The sequence below is a fragment of the Cydia fagiglandana genome, chromosome 10, assembly GCF_963556715.1.
Source record: "Cydia fagiglandana chromosome 10, ilCydFagi1.1, whole genome shotgun sequence".
NCBI classification, from domain to species: domain Eukaryota; kingdom Metazoa; phylum Arthropoda; class Insecta; order Lepidoptera; family Tortricidae; genus Cydia; species Cydia fagiglandana.
This window is the reverse complement of record NC_085941.1, coordinates 10,019,516-10,034,890: the sequence shown is the minus strand read 5'-3', so window position 1 is coordinate 10,034,890 and position 15,375 is coordinate 10,019,516. Positions and strand designations below refer to the sequence as shown.

At 38.0% G+C, this 15,375-nt stretch overlaps 1 protein-coding gene across 2 annotated transcripts in view; it reads right to left on the bottom strand.

The window, feature by feature from the left end:
* Positions 1–2,868: 2,868 nt before the first annotated feature.
* The window catches only part of LOC134668112 (RNA/RNP complex-1-interacting phosphatase), a 78,417-nt gene continuing 65,910 nt past the window's right edge, over positions 2,869–15,375 (bottom strand). Inside the window, exons 6-9 of one of the 2 annotated variants that reach the window (XM_063525610.1) lie at positions 14,846–14,886; positions 14,694–14,738; positions 5,014–5,121; positions 2,869–4,726 (exon numbers count right to left, since the gene is read on the bottom strand). In XM_063525610.1, the coding sequence (XP_063381680.1) occupies positions 4,152–4,726; positions 5,014–5,121; positions 14,694–14,738; positions 14,846–14,886 (769 nt within the window). In that variant the 3' untranslated portion in view covers positions 2,869–4,151. The remainder of the gene's footprint in view (positions 4,727–5,013; positions 5,122–14,693; positions 14,739–14,845; positions 14,887–15,375) is intronic. The other variant, XM_063525611.1, reaches the window with a different exon arrangement.

The window sequence follows — 15,375 nt, the reverse complement described above, 5'->3', positions numbered from 1 at the left end:
CACATTTTGTGGCCATTTTTTTTTTGCTGTTGTAGGTAGAAGTAGCTGGGCGTTGGTGTAGGCAAAGAAAAACATGATGCGTGATCAGTGCGTCCTTCTTCCTCTTTAGAGCCTCCGAAGCGCTTGCGCAAGCAAGAGGGAAATTATGAGGGACCTCTCGTTCCCTCGCGGGTTGCGGGGGGGGCACTGCCGTTAAAGTTTGCTCGCGAAATTTAAAATTCACTGCACTGTATTATAGTACTTCTGTCCTAGTGAATAATTAGTATATTTGCGTAAAGGATAAGCACACGAATCTTTAAAACACCGATAACGCGTCCGCTCTCTGTACAACTTGCGACGCAACTCCCCTGATACAATACAATACAATACTCTTTATTGCACGCCTCACATACACTTAGTTTACAATAAATGGACAATAACATAAACAAAGACAATAGAGGTAACAACAGGCGGTCTTATCGCTTATGATATTGAGGTTTCTAATATCATTTATTTCTAAACTGAATAGTTTGCGCGAGGAACACTTCCAAAGTGGTAAAATGTGTGCACCCTCCCCTCCCCCTTTAACTTCTAATATAAATTTAACTTCGCACTGAATGATGACATCGTACGGGGCTTAAAGCCCCCGTAACGCAGTGAACGTGTTAAAGTCACATTAAAATTCCATTTTTCGAAATAGAGATTTCAACATTTAACTTTGCAAAATATTCTAAAAGCAATAAAAATAAATTAGGTTAGATTCGAGCTACAATGACATTAGTTTGGGTTCAAGGCAAGGTTGCAGGGCCTCAACAAGGGAAAAAAGGGGGAGGGACTGTTGGCCTGGCTCAGTGAGCCAGAACTCACCCACTTATCCCTACTACTGCCGTAAGCAGGTAATGAATTCCCAATGTATTGAGTTTAGGTTTAATAAATTATAAATATATTTTATTAATAACATAATAATATACAAATATGTATAAGCATAAAGTAATAAATAAGCCTACAGCTATTAATAATGTCCGTAATCTGTATAATCCCAAAATACGGATCCCTCGTATGTGGATGCTGCTTACATCATCTCGTCTGTCAAGGTGTTTCGGCAGGAAAAACCTTGGCAGACTTATTTATTTCTAAAATGGGGGTTCATACCTACCGACTGGAATTGGTTTCATGGTGGTATCAGATGGGTTAGTGTAGGGTAACCGATGCCGACCTTGCTTACATAATCTCGTCTGCCGTGGTGTTACGGCAGGAAAAGCCTTGGCAGACTTATATATTCCTGAAATGAGGGTTCATACCTACCGAATGAAATTGGTTTCATGGCGGTATCAGATGGGTTAGTGTACGGTAACCGATGGTCATCTTGTTTATAATCTCGTCTGCCAAGGTGTTTCGGCAGGAAAAACCTTGGCAGACTTATATATTCCTAAAATGGGGGTTCGTACCTACCGACTGGAATTGGTTTCATGGTGGTATCAGATGGGTTAGTGTAGGGTAACCGATGCCGACCTTGCTTACATAATCTCGTCTGCCAAGGTGTTTCGGCAGGAAAAGCCTTGGCAGACTTATATATTCCTGACATGAGGGTTCATACCTACCGACTGGAATTGGTTTCATGGTGGTATCAGATGGGTTAAATTAGGGGTCCCGTTGGCCACCTTTGAGAGCGTCTGCCAAGCACTTCCGGCAAAAAAAATACTGGCAGACTTCGCTTTTATGTGTCTACATGTAAATTTCTAACTGCTGCCATAACTATTATTTCGGTATCAGATGGGTTAAATCAGCCCCCTTTTTTCGCACCGGAAGTGGCCTTCTTTTTGTACTTTCGGCAAGTTCCGCCGTGGCAGACTATCGAATTCGGACTTAGCATCACTTTTATGGGAAACCATTGTGCATTTCATCGTGGTATCAAGTCGGTTAGAAAATTTGCGGCCGGCTCTTCTACTATATTCTGTGGTATAGGAGTGACTTCAATATAATACAATTATTTCAAAGTTTTGACAGTAAAATACAAGCCTCAACTGGCATCTGTCATTCATCGCGGTGGCACCAATCTGGCCACCGATACCATCGAGCACGCGCGGCGCTCTGTTACGTGGCCACCAATTTCACCCTAATAAGACTTGTTCTCATGCAGACGATGCTGATAATGAAATAGAGAGCACCTTCGAATGCCTTATGAAAATAATTCTTTTAAATTAGGTAAGTAGTTGCATTTTGAATTTAAGTCTCGTTTTGAGGTAGTTTCTACTACTAAAGTTTGGTAATGGTTGATCCGTTATTATAATGAGTTCTGTCCTACCCTCATATGTTACTTGATTCAATTGAATGTTATATGCAGTGGCGGATTTGCCCTAAGGCCCAGCAGGCCCGGGCTTAGGGCGGCAAAATATTTAGGGGCGGCAAATTATGGCAAAAATTTCGCTGATGATAACAAGAAATAACTCAAAATGTAGTCAATATGATGATGATGAGTGCTGAGAAAGGAGGCTACAGAGCCTCGGGCCTAGGGCGGCAAAGACTGTAAATCCGCTACTGGTTACATGTGTACCTATGTAATATATGGTCGATGTATAGAGGAATTGAAAACATTCATTGGCTAGCTCAATCAGGTACATTCAGCATCAAACATGACGGATCAAACTAGGCGTCTATAAAAACTTACCAAAAAGGCAGATACATTTGAACGTGAACTGTACATAGATATATCCCTATTTGAAAAAGTATTCCACGGCGGCAGATATTTGGCGCCTTGTTTCATCCAGTCGTGTCGTGTCGAGTTTCACCTGTTGGTATTAATGGTTTCAATTTAAATCCTACACAGTTTATGAATTTTGTATTTAAATTCGTTATGGAAGGGTAAAAAATAAAACAGTAAAATTGTTATTGGGTTTTATTCTTCAAATTCGTGTTTTTTTTCTTCGGGTAATAAACAAAGACAAACTCATTTTTATGATCAGATTTCGATAAACACTAAACAGGCCAAAGGTCTCACATTCAAGCTAACAAACTGATCAGAATTGACTGCTTGGTGATATAAAATAAAATCATAACATTAGAATTCATACTAGCATCATCGAACAGATGAAAATTTACATGTGCAATTGTGCATATAAACAGCCAATTTAAATTCAGTAAAAAAGGCGCACTTCGCTCCTTGTCATATTGTGGGCACCTACAGATTTGATAAGCTATGCGCTCTCATGTTAAAAAAACTGGGCAAGTGCGATTCGGACTCGCGCACGAAGGGTTCCGTACCATAAAGCAAAAAAAACGGAAAAAAATGCAAAAAGAAAACGGTCACCCATCCAAGTACTGAGCACGCCCGACGTTGCTTAACTTTGGTCAAAAATCACGTTTGCTGTATGGGTGCCCCACTTAAATCATTATTTTATTCTGTTTTTAGTATTTGTTGTTATAGCGGCAACAGAAATACATCATCTGTGAAAATTTCAACTGTCTAGCTATCACGGTTCGTGAGATACAGCCTGGTGACAGACTGACGGACGGATGGACAGCGAAGTCTGAGTAATAGGGTCCCGTTTTACCCTTTGGGTACGGAACCCTAAAAATCATATTATCGTTAGTCATAAAACTGAAACCGTCAACTTTTCAGGATTTTCGTAAGGTTATTCTATAGGTATGGGTGGGTTAAGGGTATTCTATGGATAGATTAGGTTAGGTTAGGTTTGTTTTATGGCAATCCTGAAAAAGTTACGCGTTCCTGAGAAAAACCAATTATGACTAAAGAAAATTCGGACAAACAATACATTATGACTTAAAACTATTTGGGAAACAATAGAGACCCGATTATTAAACTAATTATGCAAACATGGAAATTTATTATGCTTTTAGTTTGGACCGTATACCTTACTTACGTAAATTGGCAATTTTAAATTTGAACAAATTATATTGCCAGTTTGTTTGACATTATTTTATGTTTACGACTGGTCATAGGAACCGTGCGTTAAAATATGTACACCGAAGATGTCATCTAACCGTCAAACTTTTATATTGCTTAAATGTACATATGTGACGTTTTCAACCGAAAGGTACCACATCATCGATTGTCGATAAGGTTGATATCATATAGAAGCGATATGGAAATACCGCCTTGTTGACAACCGACAATAAGTACCTTTTTGGTTAAAAATGGAACATATCTTAATCTAACGAGGTCTATGAGACGCCCCCGACATATCCCATTTGCTACTACTCCTACCGGAGGTATTATCATTACTGTTGTTTCCATTTCGATTACGATTGAAAGGGTTATATTTAAATCGTTTTCTGAAACTATTATACTGTTCTTCGTCTTGATGCTGACTATCGTCACATTGATCTAGAGGCGATCTGTATTGTACAGATCGTTTGCCATACCGATTACCAGATCCCGACCAATTAGTATATCCCGATTCATTATCATGTCCTGACCGATTGTCATACCTCGACTGGTTGTTATTACCCCATCGATTGCCATATCCCGAATCATTGTCATTACCCGACCGATTGTCACGTGTCCGCCAATTACTACGCCCGGACTGATTGTTATAATCAGACCGATTATTAAATCCCCATCGTTTGTTATGTCTGGGTTTGGAAACGCCATCCTCTTGGTCATGGCCGTTGATCGGTTTTATCATAGTATCTTGCTTGCCGACATCGGGAGGAGGCGCCTTCTTTCCCATAAGATCTGCTACGTAGTTTTCACGTTCGATTTTGTAACCTCTGGCTTTTTCAAACCCTGTAACAATAAATGTTCATTGTTAATTAAAGTAACATAAACTGGGAGTCTTGTTGTGATGTTCAAAATTTTATGTTCGAATTTGCTTGCTTCTGCTTAAATTGGCCGGTTACTTGATAGATAACAAAAAGTTCAGCATATAAAGAAGCAATTCAAAGTTCATAAAGTAGTATTTAAGTAGTGATTCATATTCTGTTGCAAGAATGCTAACCTAGAATGAAAACCTAGGCTGTCATGTGCCCAGGACTTTCAAAATTTCAAATGAAGGTTGTTAAGAACAGACTTACTGCTGATGGCATCGTCGGCCTGTATCCCGAGACGATCGCGCATATACCGACACACCATGTAGCCTGTCCTATTGAGCCCATGCGTGCAGTGTACGCCGATCAGGATGTCTGTGGACAATAGTCATGTGTTAATCCTATACTTTGCAGTGCATCTTAAAAACTTAAAACTAGGCCTGAACGGAAGACATTAGTACTGACGGAACTTGGCAAAGCTCTCTTCTCCTGCTTGTATAGGTAGGTACATCCATATTCCAGACCCGAAAATGAAAACATCCATTTACAGACACATTTCTCATTTCCGCAGAAACGCCAAGACAGCCTTGAATCATTCTTAAAAACTTTCCATGCATAAATCTGGTAAGAAATAGAATCACATATCGAAAACGTTTTAAAAACACCGAGACAAAGCGAACCACGATCGATCCCTGGCTTTCAGCGGAAAAATAAACGAAAACCTCATGTTTGCGTCTTCAAAATCGCACCGCAAATATCGGCGGGGGTCGTTGACTCGCGCTCGCGCCCCTACGCACCCCCGTGGGGTGGGAGGAAGCGCGCTCGCGGTTTGACACTTCCTCAGGAAGACTGCGGGAAGGTAACTTTGGCGACACTTGCGGGTAATTGCTGGATGGTTGGCGGTTTGGAATTGTATCATTTCTTGCGTGCATGCCTCGTCCCCGCGTAAAGACTTCATAGCATAGACAGTCAATAATACTTATTTTATATACATCACTCGTTTCTAAAAAAAATTAGATAGCCATTAAGCAATTCTCATCTTAATACGTGGAATACAAGTAATTTTAAAAGGCATGTTTTTTCGGGAATCCGAAGAGTTGTGCACAAATAAGGAAAACACATAGGTATAATAAATTACATACTTGACATTGATTTATATTTATAGCGTGGACTGATAAGAGAAAACATCTTCGATAAGTAAAAGATGTGTCTGAAAATCCTTAAACTATCCTTGCAGATTCCAGACATAGTGAAGTTTATCGGATAGATAGACACATCACTTCATTATCCGACGGACTTAGCTTATAAAGCTTATAAATTCCAATATTTACGAATTTTAAGATTATTAAATTCAGATCTGCTTCAAGTTCGTTTAAAATAAAACGTGTTTCAATTATTAATCATTATATCTACCACAAGTAAATCCGGTTTTAAGCGTTTATAAAACGCATCCGGATCATAAACAAAACAAAAAAATACAAATACTTAAACTATACAAATTAACATGTATGCATTGATTTCACACAGAATTAAGAATTCGTCACACTTTGGATTAAGATTTGATGTAATTCGTGGATTTATCGAGTGGACCTTATGTCGATGTCTTATCGGCTAAAATCGCGTGGCTAAATAATCATGTAAAAAGTAAAGATTACAGGGTTGGCGCCACATCGCGTGCCACGAGGCGTTTACGCTTCACGTGGCCACTATCAGCCCATGCCACGGGTTTGTTAACTAATTTATAGCACCTTAACAACGCAGTACCGTCAACATCTAAGACAGAACTTTTCAAAGTATGTAAGAAATATAATTGTAGGTACCAAAAGGGACATACAGGACGGAGTTAGCTTTATTATGAAATTTTATGCGATCCCATTTAAACTGTAGTTTTTGACATACTCGTAGTTTTTGAGTCGTGGTTGTTTTCTATATACATATGTAAGTATTTATATATTATATATATCGTTGTCTGAGTACCCACAACACAAGCCTTCTTGAGCTTACCGTGGGGCTTAGGGCAATTTGTGTAAAAATGTCCTATAATAATTATTTATTAATTTCTTTGACATGACTCATGTTATATTATTGATCAATGTCATGTAAAGAACTGTCATCACAATCACATTTATGCTTCGGCTTTCAAGCTGTAACTGTATAGTAAACTTACAGCTGCGCCGCGGCCCTTGAAAGCGTCTAAAGAAACAAGTCGTGAGACAAATGACATGTGTGACAAGAGGAATTAATGGCAATAAGAGAGACGAGCCGTAAATCCCTGCGCTAGGCAACGCGCGCGCATATCTCACAACACGCACGTCACCCGTCTTAGCACGAGACAAAAAGCGAACAAAACCTTCAATGTCGACGCAGAATTCCCACGCCGCGGCCAAGAGGTACGTTTGATGCATTACACATGCAAATGCACGCTAAAAGAAAAAAGGATTTCCATTTACAACAATCCATCAAGGCTTTCGCCAGCAACTTAATTAACGAGCGGGTCCGTTTTCAATTAAAGAAACAAACAACGCGGTGATTACTGATGCGACCGCCGTAGCAGATGTGCAATTGTGCAGTGCTTTATACAGTGCCATAAATTACATTAAAGGAAGGACCTCATCGGAACTAGTCGCATCATGTGTTCAGTGAGATGTCTTAGGGTGGTATTCCACCTGTCCAATTTTTTTGTACAATGTGTATTTTGTCTCACATTTTGTATTAATGAGAGAGTGAGATGCAATGGCATTGGACAATAAAATAAGACAGATGGATCCTTACCCGTTACTATTTAGCCATAGGTATTTCCTACTTATATTATCGCTATTTTGGTAAGATTCGTTGTGGATAATACCTAATACCACGGACCCTAGTGTGATATGGCTCAAGATAAGTAGGTATTAATAATAGTTAGTAGTTCTGCAAGACCGAGGCAATAAAGCAAGCAATTAACAGACAGACATACATATTTGACATCGTTATAGCATAATAATGTATAAACTATAAAATCAGCATCCATAATATAATTTTTTAAATACTTAAACATATATAAATAAGTATATGCTTGGAAACATCGATTTTAGTTACCGGCCCGCACACAGGTAATCAAATCCATTTAATATTAGTTACTGATTCACATGTAAATCGTACCGAAGCAACCGAAGATATACAATAAGCCACAATGCAACTACTTGTAAGGCACTTAGCATAGAAAGCGTTGTAACATTTAAAATGTAATAAATTCGATAGTCAATAAACACAACACCGGTAACAGTGCGCACGGGCAGACAAACAGACAAAAGGTATCAAAAGAGGGCGTTACGTAATTATAATAACGATATTTGTGATGCATCTCATTGCGTAATAGAAGGACCAGCTATAGACTTGGCAACGGACAGACAGGCGCCTATAAACTATGATAATAACGTTTCACAATATGTGTCAAAGAAGCGCAAACGAATACTAAAACGTTTTTGTATACAAAAGCAGTTTGATAGTCGGATTTGGCTTAAAAGGTTTTAGTGACGTCAATGGTCCTATGTATAAATAACAAAAGCGAACTTCGCGGTTCGCAGCAAAGTTCAAGGAACCAATTTGCGAAGTTGTCGTTGAGAGCTAGAATAATGCAGCTACATCAACTACATTCAAGATTCCGAAGAACAACTAGGTCATAGCATTCTGAACTAAAGGATAAGTAATACTATTGTCAAAGTTAAATGAAGCCATCGTGTACACCTACTGCTGACGTACCCATTTCTGCAAATGGCGCATATAGTGACTAGATACGAGAGTTCAAGTTGCAATGTCGGAGGTATCATTGTAACAAGGATCCAAGTGTCCAAAAATCTGGTACTCTTGTAACCCTTTTAGCGATTTAGGTATATACCTAGTACCTACTAGTGTAATGTTGGTAAGAAATACGCACGCTGTGTCGTCACATCGTGTTATTAATGTTATGATCCATTTTATTAATATAAGATTGGTATTTTTTTTCGTTTAGTTTATATTGTAGCCATATTGCGTTCAGATGCAGTTCTACGCGGTCGCATTGCCGCGGCAACAAGACTCCACTCGACGCATCGCGTCGCAGATCGATTGTCGACAATCGATGCATTGTGGCCGACATCGATACGAGTGTTCGCCTACGCGCGACCCTCTTACATCGTAATCGGCTTATTAGGATTTTACCGCACGCATTCGTGCGACCGCGATGGCTCAACGACGATCTTACACTGTGATTGTTCAAATTCGCTTGTATTGTACGATTGAAAGGAAAATATACATATCACATGCGTTATTCGTTTTAAAATAGCATCTTCCGTTATGGTATGTGCAGATACTGGATGTACTGCATCACATTTTTAGAAAATATGGAACCACTATTAGAGTAGACCTATAATCTAATAGTGGTTTTATCGTTGATCATTCATTTGTCCGTGAATTTTGAATGGCAGTGTACGCTTTTTAAGAAAGCTCTAGGGGTAAAAACATAGACTTCTTGTCAACAGGGCATCATTCAGAGACACTTCTAGAATCGAAGAAATCGCCCTACAATTTGCTAGTAGACTGATCATGTAAATCAAGTACTCGAAGATTGTATTGCAAGCCGCCGGCGCAGGCGTGGGCGCGGCGAGATGATCACATGACTGATTACATATTTAACAAAATATATTGTCGTTAATCGTTCTCTTGGCCGCTGGTGTCTTTGAAGCCTTGGAAATTCTTGAGATTACCGAATGAGCATTACTTAAGTTTCAATTAAATATCATTAAAATACCATAGGAATGTAGTATAATTTACTTGTAAATAATTTTGTAGTATATTTCATTTGCTTAACCGCCTTAAATTTTTTAACCGCCTTAACTTAAAAAAATTTGTTAACTTTCACCAATGATATATTACTAGCTATGGATGACGGATTCTCTGTGGACGCCGTGTATACCGATTTTTCCAAAGCATTTGACAAAATATGTCACTATACGTTATTATGCAAGCTTTGGGAACTCGGTATACACGGTGATTTGTTTCGCTGGATTAAGTCGTATATAGAAAATCGCACACAGTCAGTGGTACTATCAGGGTTTATCTCTCAAAGTAAATATATCAGCTCAGGCGTTCCCCAAGGCTCCCATTTGGGGCCTCTGTTGTTTTCATTATATATAAACGATATCGTAAAATGTATCTCCCACTCTTGCGTTCTTCTTTATGCAGATGATGCAAAAATTTATAAAGTTATTCGTAACTCTTCTGATTGCGAACTGTTACAAAATGATTTGTGTAATTTTGAGAGCTTTTGTAGAGAAAATAATCTCTTTCTAAACATAGACAAATGTAATACTATTAGTTTTTCTAGAAAAAAAACTTTGTCTTACTTTAATTACAAATTATGTAACCAGGACCTGGTAAGAGTAAATGAGATTCGTGACCTTGGAGTAGTCATGGACAACAAATTATCATTTATACCTCATATCGATTCCATCTTAGCTAAGTCTTTTAAACAATTGGGTATGATTCTGCGAATTGGTAAACCTTTCAGGAATACTTTAACACTTAAAATTCTTTATAACAGTTATGTACGAAGTCGGCTTGAGTTTGCATGTGCGGTTTGGAAACCCCATTACAGCATTCATATTGACAGGATAGAGAGATTGCAAAAAAAGTTCCTAAAAGCACTTGATTTTAAATGCGGTATTGAATACAAAGATTATGTGGAATCCTTAAACCGTCATAAAATGCAGTCGCTTGAGTGTCGAAGAGACTGCGTTGATTCTGTTCTATTATATAAAATAATAAATAGTCATATTGATGCCCCTAGCCTGTTAAAAGACATATGTATAAGAGTCCCAGGTAATAAAGAACGCCGAGGTCGTCACAGATTCAAACATTTATTCTCCACCCCACGTAGTAGAACTAACTATTCTAAAAATATGTTTATTAAGCGAGCATGTGCACTTTATAATGATAATAATATTGTAAAAAATTTAGACATATTTTACTGTACCATAAACTCAATTAAAAAAAAATTCAGAACTAGTAATATGTTAATTAACGAAAGTTGTCAAAATTTTTAGTAAGTATTAATATATGTCATGTCATGTATGTCGATACTTATTCAATAGTTGTTGAAAACGTAGAACAAGTATCTCATTGAGTTTTATGTATACTTAACTTTTAACTTCGCAAACTCAGTGTAACCTCTTACTAATCAGCTGAACTTAAGCCAAGATAGGTACTTTTTCGTGCTTGTATATAAATAAATGTTTAATAAAAATGGAAACTATAGGTCTAGATTAAGAGAAGAAAATGTAACAATATTTTTTGTATGACCGTTTGTTTCATATTTAAATAAATAAATAAATAAATATTTAAAAGCAATAGTAGTTGGGGGTGTGGTGAACACATTTTCAGAAAACTTAGTTATTATAATGCAAATATTGTTTATGTTGAAACGCAACTCTCATCGTTTATGAGTAACTCCTAGATTTCTAACAAAGCAACTGTGTCGCCACGCGTTAGGATCCAGCAGAATGACAGCTTTGAGGATAAATAAACTAGTCGTTGAATAACAAAAGTCTATGCAATGGACAGTCACCAATAATAATAACCTAGCCGTTATGGCGCTCAAAGTGTGAAGACGGTGGAATGCCTCTAGGTGTTGTATCGCAAGTACTCGTTAGCAGTCAGCTATCTGCACACATATTATCAGTGATGACTGTACTTACTTGACACCGCAACCGCAAGCGATTAGGTTTGAGTAATCGATACGAGAGTTATGATTATGGTTTGGAGGAAATCTTAAAAGTGGTCAGAGTATAATCAACATATGTATGCCAACATACGACACAAAATCGAATAAAAAACTTAATACCCGTAGAGGGCTGTTGAAGTAGGTATTACCAAAGAAAAGTACCATAGGTAAATAACAAAGACGGATAAAATCACAAGATGAAAATGAAATCGAATTTACAAATTATGTCAGCAAACATCAATTCCATGACAATGTAACTCAAGGACGAAAACACATAAGAAAATAACTCCACATTATATGAGATATTTTGTAAAACTTTAAAGAAACCTAATAATTTGTGCAATAGTAATAACATATATTACAAACAACGCTTAAACTCCCCTATCACTTCAGAAATAGACAGGCAAACAAATCTCCGAAACATTTGTCTTCGGGACTGCTTCTAGTACAAAAGTGCAACTTTGTGTACAAACTGCTCGGTGCAGCAGAACTGTTCGAGCACTGCGATATATTATCTAGTTTCCATGTCAACAAACTGCCCAACTCTGGTTCGACCGACTCAATTTCGCGTGACGTCATCACAATAATTTTATAGAAAGGAACGTCATTTCAGTTCCACGTATCTGTTTTCATTGCGACTATAAAACTTTGTTGTTCTAAAACTAGTGAAATAAAACACTTCCACATAAATTGTTATTATTCAAAAATAATGATATCTTTTTGTATTATGTTTCCGGCCGTTAAAACAGTAGAGGAAGCATTAACTGCGATCACGAATCTAATAGAGGAATCTAATAGATACTGCTTAAGAAGCTGTATCGGCTATCGGTGAGACATCAATAAGTGGCAAGTCATCTGTCTGTAACGGCAGAGTGGTTCATCTATCACCGCCAGACGTCAGTGTTGTGACACACGCCAGATGCCTCGCAGAACACATTTGTCATAACTTAAAAATTGCATTTTACTACAAAAGTAAACAAAGCAATATTCAAAACAAATGCTATTAAAATTTTAACAAGCAATATTCCGCTTAAGAAAATTGTAGTAATACAATTTCATGATTGAATAAGCTACACAGCGAACACTCGTACATATAGACCACCCCGATGATGTAAACGGTAGCATTTGCAGCGGCGTTCCCGGCCATGCGATATCGTGTAAATCAGGAGTCGCGCGATTCCCCCGCAGATAAAGCGTAAAATATGAATATCGTCGCTTTGCCACGCGGCGGTGTGTTACAAATGTTTTACATGAAGCTAACTCATAAGAACCCGATAATTTAATGTTTTGCAGATATTAAGTATAAGTTTTTCATTTATAACAGTTCAATGTACTCGTAGCTAAGTGGTCTCTACGCAGAGGTCGTTCACCGGAAAGATGTATTCATGGCGATACTGAAATTCGTGAAAAGCAATGGAGTTAACGGCCTGATTAATGACGAAGGGCTAATATTATGACACCATGGTAATCAACTTCGAAGTTACCATGACTATCATGAATAAAGTCAAGGGGAAACCAGCTTATTACCCATTAAACTATTAACTGGTAATTATTTATTCACACTCAAAGCCATCAGTCTGATGTAGAACAGTTTAAACCACTCGAAGCGACCTATTTCCCCAAAGCATCCAGAGTCAACCGTAGCAAACCAGTCGCATATTATACGTCTCACTCAATCTACTTAGCGACGCCGATAACCGGCCATTACTAACGAAAATGCCGACAGATTATCGTATGCTCACAATTAATTGAAACTGCCCACGTAATCTAATAAAAGTTACGTTTGGTGATCAAGACAAACAAGGGCGCCCATTCGTAATTAGAACTTAATGAACGTTCCGAATATTGAGCCGGGCACCGTGAGAAGTTCAGCGATAAGTACGATTTGTGTCACTGTAATTAAAAGCGTGGCTGCCGATAACCCCGGATGCGAGGGCCCAGCGCGGCGGCTGGCAGTGCCCGAGCTGGTACCCTAGACCGGTATAAAATGAGCCCCCTGTTATTTCAAGCCCATCGCTGACGCGGCGAATGAGATGCAACTCTAAAATTTAATAAGTCTTGAATGACTGGATGCGTTATAAATTCCTCATTAAAACGAAGCTGAGTTTAATTGAAATCGTGTGTTTTGTCCAGCGCCAGTGATAAGATTCTATTGCTGTACAATGCGTTGAAATGTTTTGATGTGACAGACCGATTGCGGTAAATTGAACCACTGTGGGGAGTGGTTTATTCTATGCGTCAGATATGTGAACGCGTCATACAACAATGTAATAGTAAACTCTGAAGAACTAATAAAATAATTCAGCCGAAAATACTAAAGGTCAACATGGTTTTGCTTTTACCCTTCAAAACTTAAATTGAATAAGTTTCGAGCATGATTCTTCGAAATTAACCTTGTGGAGGTTAAATTACAAAAATATAAATAATAAAAGCAACAAGGTCCACGGAATCTCGTAACTCAGTGTAAGTTTAAACGCATGACAATCGTATTGCACAACACTTTAATGTACAATCCAACAAAATTATATGGCCGTGTTCACGCCGGCGCGACACTAGGCCATAGTTGTTCGAGAAGAAGCACAATGGAATAACGATTAGTGTCTATAAAGACTTCGCTGAACGATGCTCTTTATGGTGGTCTCGTAAAGCAATACAATTAGGCAATGGGCGTGCATTAACACCTCATCGCGAGCGACTCCCACGCGGAACGGGACGCCAGCTCCGTCGCGGTTCTAACATTTCTAACACGTGCACAGAGAGAGGTAACGGCGAGGGTGCATTTCAATAACAATCTATCACTTTAACATTGTACTCTACGAGAATACTTTTAGCACTAAAGAACAGACCGTCTAGCATTTATACCTATATCAAGGAAATTGCGATTCACATAACATACAAAGATGTGTTAAAATTACCATATCACCGAAAGCATGTCTTTTATAACAATTTGACGTTTCTTCTATTTCAACATATACTACATTCAGTTACTAATTTTTCATGTAGGTAGGTAATTAAGATATTTCTAAGAAACTACTTTTATACATCGATATACATATATATTAGAACTCTACATTAATGATTAACATATTAATTGAAATAGATAGAATTGATTAATTGAAATAGTATAACCTAAACCTGCATTTCTTAATAATGGCCAATAAACTTTATATCGAATGCGTAGTGTATCGATTTTGTAATATATTCATACCTGCGCTCGACACACCAAGTTTTGCTTTATTGACTTGTACGGCCAACGACAAAAACCGCAAAGCAATAAGTCCGCATTAAGTGCTACAAGAGATCAGAATTAGGTAACCAAAAGCGTTAACACATTCAGTAAGCGCACAAATTTTGACTCACCGCAGTCTTTTCCCAAGAACTCGTCAATGGTATCCATAAATCTGGAAACAAATAAAGCAAAATCAATGACTGTATATTGCCATAAGACATGTTAAGAGAGGTTTACAATATTTAAAGTCGGCTTACATAAAAGTATGTAAGATGAATATGTAAAAGCCGTATGGGAACTCGATAACGTGTGTCACAAAATTACTACTACTACACTAAATATAAAGCATCCTAACGGTTTTTTCGCCATTAAACTTTTAATTGAATTTTCTAAAAAAACATAAAATCTATGGCAACCGTCATGTTCGAAATGAAATATTATCATTATATTGATCGCAGCGTGTCGCCACGCGTTTATCGATTTTTTTACACCTCAAACCGCATGATCAGATCAGTGGGCGTCTCGGAATTACAAGGCGTTTCTGCCGATCGGCTGCATTCCTGCCAATTTTGTGAAATATGTTTGTTTTCATCGAAACAAATAATTCATATTTGCCGCGAGGGTCGGAGAGCGGCCTCAAACCCTCAAACCCCTGCTCGGA